Source organism: Crotalus tigris, unplaced genomic scaffold (assembly GCF_016545835.1).
Source record: "Crotalus tigris isolate CLP2741 ecotype Arizona unplaced genomic scaffold, ASM1654583v1 scf7180000018239.1010054, whole genome shotgun sequence".
Lineage (NCBI taxonomy): Eukaryota > Metazoa > Chordata > Lepidosauria > Squamata > Viperidae > Crotalus > Crotalus tigris.
Window position 1 is genome coordinate 121240 of NW_024096901.1, and position 15581 is coordinate 136820.

The following is a 15581-nucleotide window of genomic DNA, read 5'->3' on the forward strand; positions in this document are numbered from 1 at the left end:
TATTGTACCAGGCAGAATGAAGGGGTGGGACTGAAGCTTGAGACTGAGAGAGAGAGAGATGGTCAGGACATATCAGTTTATTCTGAAGGAGTTTAAATCTCCAGAGCTGCATGATTTACATCCTACAAGACTATGGATATTCTCAGTCATCCAGGTCATAGTTGTCCCAAAGATGCTCTTTCACGGGGCAACTGGACTTTGTTTTCTTTTTTCGCTTCTCATCCAAGAAGCTTCTTCAGCTCTGCCTGGATGGTGGGGAATGGAAGGATTTAAACTCCTTGCAGACAGCTAGTCAAATCCTTCCATTCCATACCATCCAGTCAGAGCTGAAGAAGCTTCTTGGATGAGAAGTGAAACGTCTTCAAAGAAAAACAAGAAAGTCCAGTTGCCTTGTGAAAAAGCATCTTTGGGACATTTACATCCTACCATACTATAGGAACATTGTACTATAGAATTCCAGACACAGGAATGGTCTGGCTGAATTTTTATGTATTAGTTTTAAGAAATCCCAGCAAATAGCCAAAATGGTTCTCAATTTTAGCAGCTTGAAATGATGTGGACTTCAACTTCTAGAATTTCCCATCCATCATGGTGGCTGAGGAATCCTGGGAGTTGAAATCCACATATCTTCAAGTTGCCATGGTTGAGAAATACCGTGATAGACAATAAAAAGAAGGCAATGTCACAGGAAATCATGACTTCAAAAATGGGAAAAGGAGGATTCAGGAAACTATTACCAACCCTTCAAGTTAGTCAGATCAGGAAACAGACTAATGGTGACTGGAGCTCTATTAATATAGACTATAGTAACAGAATCTTGAAAGCCTGCCTACGTTTTCCCTAAAACTTTGTTTTCCGGTCCTAAAATATGCTTACCACATAGATTCTCCAAGGTCATTTCTATGGCCCTCTACAACTTGAAACAATTAGTTTTATATCAATACCTGGGAAGATTTGAGAACAGATGATAAAACAATCATTCTGCAGATACCTTGATAATAATGCGGTGATTATCAAAAGCCAGTATGGATTAGTCAAGAATACGTCTTGTGCAGCTGACATTTCTTTTAGACTTATAACATTCAAGATTGGATTGCACATGGACATAAAGGATCTTGATTTCAATAAGCATTTGATAAAGTGCTCAAGAACATTCTGGATTGGGAAACTATGTGGGCTGAATAGCATGCCAATTAAGGGGAAAAATAGCTATCTTTAAAAACTTCCATCAGAAGAAAGGACCTATTTCCATCATCCCCAAAGAATGACACAGAAGAATGATCTTGGGTTAGAGGAGGAAAGCAACTTGACTGTGGAGAGCTAATTATCAAGGGAGGTGGTGCTCATATTCACCGAATATATTCAAGGACAAGCTGGATAACCTGTTGACTGGATTATTATGAATTCCTAACCTGAGTAAAGTATTGGGTTTTAAAAGGAAGTTCATAGTGCTATAGACTGTAAGGCTGAAAGAAACTTTGGGTATTTAATTCCATCTTCCCGTTCAGTGTAGGAATCACCTCTCCAGTTCTGATACATGGCCTTCTTCCTCCAGAGAAAGAAAACCTGTATCATGACAAAACAGGTTCAAACACCTAAAATCAAGTTTCATGCCTTCCTGCATGTTTATCTTCTCCAAGCTAAACTATCCAACTGTTCTTGTGTAATGTTCATCCTTGACTCCTTATCATCTTTGTTGCTTTCCTCTAGGCATACTCCAGTTTTTCCACATTCGTAAAATATGATGCTCAAAACTGAATGCATCAATGCTGAATAGATACAGTGATTATCATTAACATTACTGTAATCCTACTGTTGATGCAGTCTAGGAGTGCATATTTTTTCTTCTGCAGATATATAATAACAGTTGGCTTATATTTTATGATCTAGTAAGATACAGATTCTTTTTGAATATGATATTTCCCCTACACCTTATATTTATATAGGCTTTTTTCTACCCAAATATAAGACTTCACATTTGTTTCTATTGAAAATCATATTGCTGCTATCTTATCATCATCAACATCATCATCATCTTTTTTCTCTATCTTACCATTTGCTTCTAGCCTAATTCTTATATAGAGACCTTGGAATACTCTTTGTATTTATTGGAATTTTTGACTCATGTAATTTGATCTCTATCTTCTTGCGAAAGTTCTATGCTCACTTATGTGATGGATCTTTTTATAACACATGGTGTGATTAACACATGGAGATGTCTTTTTAGCCTATAATATATAGTTTGAAAAACAAATTTCATATATTTACAATGTAGCACAGGTTCCTTGTAGATGACATTTTATCAGATTTGAGACCCTCAACAAGCCTTTTCTGACAGACCACGCCAAAGAAGAATATTCATCTCAGAGAAGGCAATCTTCAACCCTTAAAGCCTTAAACCAGAGGTGTCAAACTGCCAGCCAACAGGCCGGTTTCATTATGCAGAAGCTGCGCCCACCCCAGCTACGGCAATGCAAAAAAAGTTGCGATACATCGTGACACGGCGAGTTTGACACCTATGCCTTAAACTGCATGGGTTTAAAGGTGATAACCTGCACTTTGAACTGCATTTGGAGCTACCTGGCAATCATTGCTGCATCTGGCAGTAGTGATGTCACATAGATGTCATATAGGTGAACCTTAGTACTCCTGTAACTATTCAGGCCAGTTACTGAATCAAATATAGTGAATGACCAATCTTCAAGGGCAGCCCCATGAGGTCTACTTGTGAAGTACAAAGGTATGCATTAAGCTCTCTCTTCCCAAAAAATGACTGCAGCTCGCATATAAGATGCAATTGTTCAAAAGACCTTCCACCTGCTGTTTAAGCAGGAAGTCTGGGTGATTTGTATTATTTGACTAGTGTAAAGACAAAGTGATTGTCTCTAAATTTATCTCATTCAATGAAGGACTGAGTAAAGTTTGAGAAATGTGCAGCTCTTTTTGCAAAAAACATGTTAATGTCTATTTTCTATATTATCAGGCTGTTATTTTTAGCTGTCATAGGTCAGTGCCAAAGAAGAGAATAGATGTCATTGCAGAGACATCAGCGATGGCATGCCAGTGAAAGATGAGAGCTCCAAAGGACGGCATCAGAGTGTGATACCTCGTTCTTGTATTGCACAAAGTGTCCCAAGAGCACGTCTCTAGGTGACATTCCTCAGTTAGAAAGCTCTCAAATGAATTTGCCTTGGAAAATGCTTAGGGGCAAGAACAACTTGTTATTTTTTTTTAAGTGCTGTTTGTTGTGTTTTTCTCTTCTTTGACTTCTCAGCCTTAGTCCTAAACGGAAAAAAATGGTAACTTTATTGTATATTAGAGAAGATGCTTCTGGATGCAGGAGAGGAACATATACGAAGCTCCACTTTTCAAATACAATAGTTAAAGCAGCTGTATCTTTTTCCAAGCCTGCACAAGTACTGTGGGTGCCGTTTCCAGACGTTCCTGCATGTTCTGCATGCAAAGTCACTTTTCTTTGCTGGGAAAAAGGCAGGGAGGTGACTGACTGTGCATATAGGCAGAAACAGCTTGAATCCACAACCCAAAAGAAGTGTTCCCTTGTCTTCAGGAGCACCTTTTGGAAGGATTTGCCCAGTTCTAAAGTACATTGTATAAATTGGATTCCCTACCAATCCACTGGAGCAACTTCATCAATCCATAATGCATGTGTCGGCATATTTCAGAGCTGCATTAAATATATAAGTAGAGCTTCCTTTTGTAATTTTCTAAATCTTCTAGCCTAACTGCTTCATTCTAGAGAGCTGAGCCACCATTATAATGGATGAATAATGTCTCATCTAGTTTTCAATAGTATCATAGGGATATGATATTTATTTTTACAATGACTTTGCTTCTTCAAATACGCCCAGAATCTTCGTTCTAAAACTGGAAATGAAGTTTTCGGGGGGTTGTAGTACAAGCTAGAAAAGCTGCATTGGTATTCCTACCACAATAGGAATATGTTCTTTTGGTAATTCATTAGAAAATGGGAGGAAGAGATTGAGTAATTTGTCCCAACTCCTTTCCTGTGCCTGAATAGACATGAGGTAGTGCACCAGGAAGTTATAAATTAACTTTCATGAGCTGCTGAAATGTCAATAATTGCATAATTTCAATTTGGCATGAATATTTCTAGTTTTCAGCGTCTCTCCCCTTCTCTTATTTGTTTTATTTGGTTTGATGCTTACTTCTCATCTACAATGCTACATAGATCCTCAAAAGTGAATAGAAACAAGTATTCTAAATTCAACTGTGCAGCTTTGTTTTCTAGCTTCTTCCTTTTTTAAAAGTGAAAACTGCATAATCCTATCTACAAACAGACAATCCTCTATAAAGGTAACTCCTTTAGTTTAAAAAATGCATACCATTTTTGTGCATTTATTTATTTATTTATGAGACTTATATACCGCTTTAAGTGCAAGCACTCTCTAAGCGGTGTACACCAGTAAGCAATGTATATATATATTTACATTGCCCCCAACAATCTGGGTCCTCATTTTACCTACCCCGGAAGGATGGAAGGCTGCGTCAACCTTGAGCCGGTGAGATTTGAACCGCTGACCTGCTGAACACAGTCAGCTAAAGTGGCCTGCAGTACTGCACCCTAACTGCTGCGCCACCTCGGTATATGGTATGCATATATAGATACCATTGCTTTATTTGGGTCTCGGTCAATGATTTTACAGAGTCTCTAGGGGAAAAAGTGTGATGAATGGTTAAGAATAGATTTCTTCAACTATTACTAAGTAATTTTGCATATTAAATATAAAACAATTGAAAGGAACAAAAAGAGAGAGTGCTGGTTCGTGTAGTTTATTTGGCTTGAAGTATTCCATTATTTTAATATTAACTAAATACTGTTGTGATCCAATCAAAGCAGAGCAAGTCTTGGAATTTCCAGTGGAAGAGATCTAAACATTTCCTTAATTTTCTCATTGAAATTTATGAGACTTGGCTTCAGTATGGCTAGGATTTGTATGTTTAGCATTAGCATGGATCACATTTGTTGGCCATTAGCTTTGATTTATTTTTACATTTGCTTTCTTGACAGAAATTGAACGAAGGATTAGCCAAATTACGTACAGCAAGAGAAGTACCCTCTGAATGTCATTGCCCACCAGGTAGGTGGATAAGAAATAGAATTTTTTAAAGTAGATATATTATGTTATTAAGTGAATGTGAGAAATAAATAGCTATCATAGCATTGCTTGAAAGATGGGGGAGATCCTAATTTAAATATATTTACAAGTAGTTTTTGTTGTATGGGCAGGAGTTTTCTGTTTGATTTTGTTTTTAATTCTGCAGGTGCAAAAGTGAATAGTCAATACAATTAAATTGATTGGTTTCTAGTTTTGAAGTATCTGAGTGTTTTCATAACAAAATAAATTATTCCTTGTTAGAACAAATCTTTCTTAATTTTTTACCCCAAAGCACCCTTTGCTGGATGAGTAAGTACCTTCAGTATGCATGGTTGTTTAAAAACCTTTATCTGTAAATTTATTCCAAAGATAATTTATCAGATGAAACATTAAAGAATTTTGTTAGCTTTTGTTCAACTGCTTTGGGTAAAATTTAGTAAGATCCGGTTAATAAATGTCTAATGATTTCAGTATGAGCAAAATATGCAAGTATTTGCTTGTTTCTTTCTATATACAGTATATTGCTGATCACATTTGAAACAAAACGGAACACGGCATCTTGTATTTGAAAAGTCACATGAATGGGGTCATTTTTGTAAAGGTTGAGGTGAAGTGTTTCCAAATGGACATTTTTGTTTTGCACAGAAACCAAAGTCATCGTACATATACTTGGATCTGATATTATTTTCTAATGAAAACCTTGTGGGGCCCAGTGTTTAGAAGCAATCAAAAGACTGTAAACTGAAATTCTGCTAACATTAGTACATGTAAACTTTGCAGGTTGTTTTTGAAATCCTGAAAAAGATAACATTATTTTACCCTCTTTTTATCTTTAAATTATGTATAATAGTTTTGTTAGATTTCTAATTGTTTTTAAACATAATATAATTGTAGTTCTTTTACTGTAGTAACTACTAGCAAATAAATTGATAGTAGTCTTTAAACTTATCTTGACTGATCTTTTCCAAGCAGGTTACTATAGATTTATTGATACATTAACCTAAAATTATTTCTAGTATGTCAAAATATAAGTTAATGAAAACAGGGAAGCCTGCCTAATTTTTAAGTGTGTGTTTTGGTTCTTGGAGCAAAGACAATAGTTTGAAGATTTTTATTAGGTTTAAGTCAATGCTCTTTCTGACTTGGGTAGAGCCATCTTGTGCTTCCCAAATTCAGAGGCAAAATCCAGACTTTTGCCAGAATGTTTTTTTTGTTGTTGTTGTTCTCGGCAAGTGAAAAATGTGTATGTTAAGCTTTCTTGAGGTTTAGCCAATCTATTTTTTTCATGTTAATGTTGGCCTTGTTTCATAGGTTATTTCACAGCATTGCCAGCTGCATCTTCAGAACCCCAATATAAAATAAATAAATGAAGTGAAACTCCCCGTAGGAAAAAACTTGTACACTTTATTGTAGGCTTGAGATTTTGATGATTTTTCATGATTTCTATTCTTAAAAAATAAAATACAGATAGTCTTTGACTTACAACAGTTCATTTAATGACTGTTTGAAGTTACAACTGCACTGAAAAAAATGACTTATGACCATTTTTCACACTTATGACTGTTGCAGAATTCCCATGGCCACATGATCAACATTTGGATGCTTGGCAACTGACTCATATTTATGATGGTTGCCATGTCCCAGCGTCATGTAATCACCTTTTGTGATCTTCTGACAAGCAAAATCAGTGGGGCAGCTAGATTAACTTAACAACAGAGTTATTAACTTAATAGCTGCAGTGATTCAATTAACAATTGTCACATGAAAAGTCATAAAATGGAGCAAACCTCACTTAACAAATGTTTCATTTAGCCACATACATTTTGGGCTCAATTGGGCTCAATTTTGTAAGTCGAGGACTACCTGTATACTGTAACTATGATTCTTGATTATGAAGTCACTGAAATATAGTTAACATTTATAGTCAGTCGATGCCAGTGTCTGAAGTCCCCAATGTTTTGGAGTTATGAATGCATATTGAATTTGGGAAACTTTCAAAATTGCCACTAGGTAGATTTTTCTGTGGACTAAGTGGCTATGATAAGAAACACAATATAACACTTTTTTGCCAAGCAAAGGTGGACATAACATTTAAGCAAAGCATCAAATTTATCATTATTTTTTTTTAAAAAAAAATGAGCTCTAGATACATTAACGAAAGCGAGACAAAGTGGTACTTTTACTTTACTGTAATTTTTAAAAGAGGAAGTTGGCATGCTGCAGATTTTTTAAAATGCAAAAAATCCTGGCCCCAAAGTTATGCCTTTAAGCATATCAACATTATGTGGCACCAGCTGAAAATTAACAGGTTGCCCAATGAGAACTTTCCCTTTGCAAATCAAATCCTCTTTCTTGCTTACCTTTCATGGTCCAACTCTGCGTCTCCACCTGTCTTCTGTATGGCAGTTTTGAGAGAAATGTTATAGTATGGTTTAATATTTTGCTTTCTTCTCTCCTGATTCTTTCATTCTCCATTGCCATTTGTTTTATTTGCCTTATTTATTTCTCCATTTATTCTCTATTGTGCTCAGAATCAAACTCAATCAGAAATTGGGATGTCTGTGATGAAGATCTCTTCATATCAAATTCAAGTATTGCTGCATAGGGAAAGGTTTGGATCAGAACTGTGGTTCTGGGATAGGAAAGGTTTTTCCCTACCATATTTTCCCAGTCCAAGTTCCTACAGTGAAAAGCATGAAGTACTTTATAATACTAAATGGGCTGTTGGAGAGCAATGTCAGAGCATGCAGAGTCTTATTGCACTAAGATAACCCAGGAATAAACACAGTAAACAGTGGTCTATATTAAATGGTGGTTTATCTTACAGTATCTGCTATATCATACACCAGGAACAATATACACACGTGCTAATACAGCAGGCTCCAACACACATCAGTTACAGCAGGAAAAACAAAAGAGAGAGAACACAGCAGCAGAGCCTTCCCTTTTATACAAAGGCTCTTAAAGGGACACAGACTCAGCTGGCTCTTAAAGGGATATAGACCCTGCTGAGTCATTCCCATCATTACACCATACATCTCACATTATACAAGCTGGTTAGCTATTAAATTATTACCTTGACAAGCAAGATTCAGGGAAAATATAGGACAGCCACTTTCAGCTGCATACTCCCATGGCCATACATATAGTCCTTGGGCTATAATAGTAATTGTAGGAGGAATGGCAGAGCCAGGGGGTGGAGTTAAAAGAGGGATCAGCCTAGAATCTCTATATAGCCACAAACAGATGAAGTCCAATTTCCCTTGAATTCCATTGCCCTTTACCTAACACCAAGCAGGTCTAACTATTACCTGAGAAGATTCCTGTACGGAGCTTTTTTAGCAATAAATCAGTTTAACTGAACCTTCACATATGGGCCTGGTTTTTTTCATCTGACAGTAATTGGAACTGGCCATCACTAAGCAATGCAGTCATAAACTCTGATGTCACATGAACACATTGCTTAGCAACAACTATCCCAGAAGTCCTGGTTACTAGCATAACCCAAGACACATGAGTTATTAAGTAGGAACTGGCAGGTGTCTCAACTAAGGATTGTAGTGTAACTTTTAACAAAGGCATTCTTGGAAGACTTTTGAAGCAGTCCTAGGCAGTATTATTATTATTTAAAAAAATACCTTTAGTTTCAAAAACACTTATTGCATAATGACTGTTGTTTAAAAAGGAAAGCTCAAAGGTCATTTGGACATGTGGAACTATCCATCTGGTTCTGAAATCCTGGTCAAGAAATGTATAACCACAATCTAATTGTTGTATAAATGTATTAGATTAAAATCTGTTGATAATGTATACATTATAAAGCTGTTTTTCTTCCCTAGTAAGTAAGCAATCATTATTGACCTCAGTAGGCAAGAATATGTGTAGCTCAAGACTGAACAATGCTTAGTGCTCTCTGAGCTTGATTGCTTGCTTGCAGACATTTTATTACCCAACTATGGTACGTAACACCATCAGTGTGACTCAGTGTGGAATTTATTCCATTTTTATATACAATAGTTGCCAATTTTGATAACAAAATGGTTGTGTATTAGTACTGGGAATGGCCTTGGGAGACAGGGGGAAGAGACATAGCCAAGGTGCAATGAGATAGAAGGCAACATGGCCCACAGCAGGAATGTGAGCAGAGCAAGTGGCTCAGAAGAGACCTTCCCTAGTTTCTTGGGATGTAAAAGGTAGGAGGTAGAAGTATTCTTTAAAGATTCTGTTAATGCAACCAGAATTAATTTACCTCACTATACTTTCTATCTGGTCTAGCTTACAAAGCTGACAGGTTTTCTCTTTGGTAGTTACTTGATTGGAGTGATGTTTTCTGCATGGTTGTTTATTGTTAATTCCTTATCAGAGAATTGGCTGCTGGAGACAATCTGTTCTAATCCTTTTATTTCCTTCTTAGCTTTTTTATTGTGTCTTTTGAATGCTTTGTAAATATGGCTTATCTCTGATTATTGATGGCTGATTTGTCTGAACACCAAGCTTCTAGAATTTTGGATTTGGCCCAGTAGCCCAAGAATAAAAAAACAGGAGTCATCTACAACATACAGTGTAAAGATTATAACAGCCATTATGTAGAACAGATAGGCAGAAGATTAGCAGAGTGAATCCATGAACATCAACTAGCAGTCAGAATACAGGATGAAAATTTAATGTCACAACATAAGAACAGACTCAACCACCATTTCAATTAGGAAACTGTTGGATCTTTAGACCAAGCTTGGCATGAAGAATAACAATGTTACCTAATTGGATAGTGAATTGTCTGCAAGCAAACAACCAAGCTCAGAGATCACCAAATACTACACATTACTGATTTAAATTTAATGTTTTGCAACTGTAAGACACACAGCCATAACTCCTCCCTAAATATGTGGTTGTGTGTTTTTAAGGAAATGAATGCTAGAGATTTTTTCTTTAATATTTTATGCTCTTTCCCTTCTTTCTGCTATTTGTGAATTCATGAAGGGCTGATGGGGAAGCCATACCTTTGGTAATTAGTTGCTATTCTTAGATAGAGTGAACTGCCATTCTTTCTCCTCAGCTATTGGCTGACTTGTTCTGAGCAGTGATTGTACAACAGCATACTGAATATGTCAGGGAATTTATGTGAATAAATTTGAAAATGAGGCTATAAAATCTGTAGGAAATTTGCTTCATAGAAAATTGTCAAAGAGCAAAATCTAGCACAATCCAACTATAAGTGATTTATGAGGTATGCCATCTAATCATATTTGGCAGTCTCACTATGAAGAAAGGGACTTTGGGTCAGATATATAGAATTGGAGTCTTAGGGAAATTAAGTATTGTTGCATGTTAATGCAATTGCACCAAAATTCTGTAAGGAATATACCATTCGTACTTCCCTAAAGTGATTTTGGAAATGTCCACTTAACAGTAATACAATGTTTTGTCTTGGCAATTCACCCAAGATTAACATGTTTGCACACCCTTCGGTGTTTTTGACCACTAGAGGGGGCTAATATTATTTCATGAATACCGTAGAAATTAAATTATGCAAAGTATTAAGATAAATCTCATTATCAGGATCTGAAATGCTTGATTAAGATATTTATGTTAATTCTCTTAAATGAAGAATAGTTCCACAACTATAAAAGGCTTATTTTTATGTTCTTTAGCTGGTTTATTGCTAACTTTCTTTAATGTTCTTTATATAGTAATTAATCTACTTAGATCACTTTCAGATCTCTGTTCTACTGAAATGCATCTTTGATCATGTTCTGATTAGGAGTGCACTGTTTTCAAAATAACCATAAGTACTTTATATCTTTACTAAAACATTATTAAGACTTCATGTTGACTCGGACTCTCTTTGGTTTAAAATAATTGTATATTAAAGGATGCTAAATTCTTCCAGTTCTCTGATTCACTGATTTCAAATTTGGTTGCTAAATATTCATTCTAGACACCACATAGCTATTGGTCCCTATAAAGATTTGGATTTTTTTTTAAATAAGCATTTCAGTGCCTTCAAAGAACATAATACTATTTTACACATATCCACATAACAATCTCCAGACTGCTTTACACCCGGGTCTCTTCAGAGGTTGATAGACAAATGATGTAAATTATGTTGTGAAGTTGCAATGCAAACTTTGCACCTTGCAAACTTGTATCTGAGATTGCAACATAAACATTAAAGGTTGGTACCTGTGCCAAGACTTCACAGTGTATAATTCATTTTGTCATCATTGTGTTCAATACAAAATGGCCTGGGCCAATTTTACTTATATTTGGAAGATCTATCTCATGGGTTGTGTCCCTATATCCTTTTCTGTTGGCAGATTTCTTTCACTAAACAAAGGATAGTTTTATACTGGGTTGCAATGCGGTCTCCAAAATAAATAAAATAATATTCCATACATGCAACTTCTTGCAGAAAAATGAGAAGTACTTCTGAACATGTAGCAATCTGTGACCTTTTTGTAATTGGAGTACTTGGATCTGTTGCTTTGTTTGCTTGTAGTGGATTCTAATAAATTTTAATAGAAAAGCAGGTATACATTTGCAAGGGATTCTGAAAATATTTAGTTAACATTCATTGTCTACAATGCCCCCTGATGTGGTCAGTTGAAAAAATATATAAATTGCAGTGGTAACTATTCTCTAATCTACCTATTCTCTAATTTCTCTATGTGGATATAGATTTTAAGTTTAAAAAGGTATTCATAAGCTTGTCCCAAATGTGCTTTTTTAAAAGGCAACTGGATTTTGCTTTTTTCTTGAAGACGTTTGGCTTCTCATCCAAGAAGCTTCTTCAATTCTAACCAAATGTTGGGGGGAAATGGAAAGATTTATAAGATTGCAAGGAATATAAATCCTTCTATACTTCACTCCCCCACCTGTGTCATGGTTCCAATAGATGAAACCCATTAAAGAACTTCAAGGCAAGAATTCTTCCTTAAAGAGCATTTTATTCAGGAAACAAAGTATCGGCACTACATAGTTGTACCCAAAACTAGATTTCCTTCCCCCAGAAACAAAGTAACAAGTTGCAAGTCCCACCCCCACTAAGCAGTCATAATTCAAATTCTCCAATTAGCCCAGAGCGTGGGCTCTCTTCCCAGCTCCTCAACCTGCCAAAACGTTATTGGTTTGTGTCCTTGAGTTCCCACAGAGCTGCATTATTATTATGGCTAGCTGAGCTCAAACATTCACGCCATCCCCCCTTCAACACCTGATCTCTAAACAGAAGAAAAAGCATGTTAAAAGCAAAGGGAAAATGGCTGCAATTTCCTTGAGTTGTCAGAGCAGGAACACCCATTGTTACAGCGTTGACACCTACCCCCAATCATGCAGTCAGAACTGAAGAAGCTTCTTGGATGAGAAGCCAAACGTCTTCAAGGAAAAAAACAAAAAAAGTTCAGTTGCTTTTGAAAAAGCACTTTTGTGACACTTCATTAAGGATAGTCCTGCAATCCTCGAAGAGGCTTTTTGGTTGTCAGAAGGGGACACTGAAGGAAATAGGAAATTCATCTTTCAGCAATTCTTTGGTCCTAGCAATAATGACAAATGTTTCCATTTTGGGATGCTCTCTAAAAATTAAATAATATCTCACTTCTCTGCCAAGTCTTACTAAAAGTTCACTAAACATCTCTTTTCAAAACTGTACTAAAAGTCAGTCTCTGTCTATCTGTCTGTCTGTCTGTGTCTTAATAAATTGATTCCATGGGTTATTTTCCTTGCATCATCTTTTCTTCGAAGTCCAGAGTTGTTTGGCACAGAAACCTTTCCCCTTTTTCTGCTTTGAAAATTGAGGTAAAAATGAGAGGAAGAAGTGAGTTTACAGATGAGACTGGACAATATTTATTTTTGCACTCATGTCAGAAGCGCCAAGAAGATTCCGGGTTGAAAGGAGGCAGTGACATCACCGTTACCTTGGGGATGCCCAGTTGGGGGCTCCCTTTATGTCCCTGGCAGGAGCTGGAGTGAAGGATGAGAACTCAACCCTGCCCCATGGCAGTTCTTGAGTCTTGAACACAGGCTTGCTAACCTCCTGCCCAGCATCCCAACCACTCGAGCCACTGTGCTTCCAAACTGGAGAATACAGAAAGGCTATACAGCTAATCACAGTGGGGAAGATAAAACCAGTTAAAAATGTCCTGTGTCATCAAGTAATTGGTTTACAAGGCAAAATTTCATATTTTTCTTAAATGGTAGATGTACCTCTTGAAAGAAAAAATCTTCATCAGGGTCCAGTCCAAACTGGGAATAAACAAAATGGAGACTGCTTTAGAAAGAAGGTTGTAATTTATTGAAGAGCAGAGCCAGACAGAAGCATGGCTCTGGGAAAACTGACCACATGTAACTGGGAGTGGTGGGTTTTTATATCTTCTGGGGCTCTTGAGGTTGTTTCTTGTTCCTGTGTCATGTACTTTGACCTGAGTCTGAGTGTGTCCTTTTGGTATTGGTGGATTAATCCTATTATATCCCCAAAGGTCATGTCTTTTAGAGTTTGGATGGGGTATGTAGATTTTAGAGGTCTTTGTCTTCCTAATCTCATAGCTTCTAGCTTCCTGGACCCAAGCTTCCTGAATGGATTATTACATCTATATTTCTAAAAGCTGGTTTCTGCTAAGTTTTCTGGCTGGGGGGAGGGAGATGTTTCTGCCTTCCAGTATTCCTTTGGAGAAATATATTCTGCCTTTTTAATATTTCCCAAAATATTTCTTTCTCTGGATTCTTCCCACATACCGTTGGAAGGAAGGGCAAGGACCTTTGTGGCAAAATGGCTACTTTTTTGGGGGGGGGAATCTATTCTCTGTATAACATTAAACAGCACCAGAGTTCTAAATTATATTTAGCCTACCAACCAGATTTTCCATGTTCTCAGAAAGATAAGTGGAAAGGGAAAATGCCATTCTGGATTTATAAACACTCACAAAGATTTAGTCAAGATTTTTCTTGCAGTCCACTTTAGCTGTTATAATTCAAACTCTTCTCAGGAATGTTCTGGCTTACCAAGAACAAAGAGATCCTTAGCCTAGGTTTATTGGCGAGTGGATTTGTGGAAGGTTGTCTGGAATGACTATTCAAAAATAGATTGGAGTGTAATTTTTAACAAAGGCTAGGAGATTTTTATTTGATGGCTTATTGCATGACGAGCATGTAACCATGGCACTTTTTGGCAGGAAATCTGACATGCACCATTCATTTCAGATGTGAAGCCTAGAAAATTTTACATGGTGATGGTTTTCTCTACAAAAATGTCTTGGTTAAGAGCAGCCCAGGTCTTATTTTTGGGAATTTAAGCTCCTGGAAGTCTACAATTCTTTCAGATGAAATTTGATTTTAATATGTGAAATTAACATGGGTCTAATAAATTCATGACTTTTTTTCAGTAGCTATTTTCAAAGTTAAAAAATGGACCAAAAATTCTCTGTTTATAATAACTCATTTCTATAGAGATTAAAACAGACCTTCTTCTTTGATTAATTATGCCTATAGGCAAAATTATATCAATTATTGGGAATTATAACTGGAATACTAATGAAAAATAAGTACTTTCCAACATCATGGCTATAAAACAAAATATTAGTTAATTTATTTAAAAAAATAATTCTCATTATATAACATATTTTATCAGTTCTTTTGAATTCTCTGATATCAACTCAGTTATGATTCAGATGATGCATGCATCTTTTTCCCATAAGGAAATAATGACTAGATTTAACTATAATGTTTAGCAAAATTAATATTGTCTGCATTACAAATTAGAACATTTAAAAAAACCTCTAAAATTGTAAATTTCCCAAACCTTTTAAAATGGGCAAATACTAATATTAAGTTTCAGTCACGTGTTTTTGGATCTTCATTTCAGGTTTTTCAAAGCACAAAGAGGGGCACCCTAAGTGTATCTCAGGCTCCAGTCACAGATTGCTTAGTAATTTCAATGAAGGAAAGAACTTTTGAGCACATTATTTTACTATAGGGTTTTTTTTTCCTGCCAGTATGTCTCTATCAAATGTCTTCACATTTTCTAAAACCCATCTAACTTTATGATTGACTTCAAAGGAAATTTGGAATGATATCTATGCTCCATATGGTTTAAAAAAATTGTAAATGTCAAGTATTAATTGCACAAGTGAATGATGCATTGAAAATATGTGAAAAAAACTCTCAAGAAAAGCCAATGTACTACTAGTGTAGTTCAGGGTGCATAACTTCATGGATATCCCGACATGGAATCAAAACATACTAAATGAGAAAAAAATATTATTTAAATAATAACTTCTACTGAAGTGTAAGACTCTGTAAGCTCCTAAATATAATATTTTAACTAAAATGATGTATCTGAGTGATTTCAAAGAGTTAAACAAGATCAATCCTGATTAGCATTTGGATGAGAAACCACTGGAAGCTGTAGACAACCTGCAAGAAAACAATGGCAAACTACTTCTTCATTGCTGC

At 36.0% G+C, this 15581-nt stretch overlaps 1 protein-coding gene across 16 annotated transcripts in view; it reads left to right on the forward strand.

The window, feature by feature from the left end:
- Positions 1-15581, forward strand: part of COL23A1 (collagen type XXIII alpha 1 chain) — a 300569-nt gene that overhangs the window by 4700 nt on the left and 280288 nt on the right. For all 16 annotated transcript variants that reach the window (XM_039349226.1, XM_039349222.1, XM_039349231.1 and 13 more), the window contains exon 2: positions 5051-5120. In XM_039349226.1, the coding sequence (XP_039205160.1) occupies positions 5051-5120 (70 nt within the window). The remainder of the gene's footprint in view (positions 1-5050; positions 5121-15581) is intronic.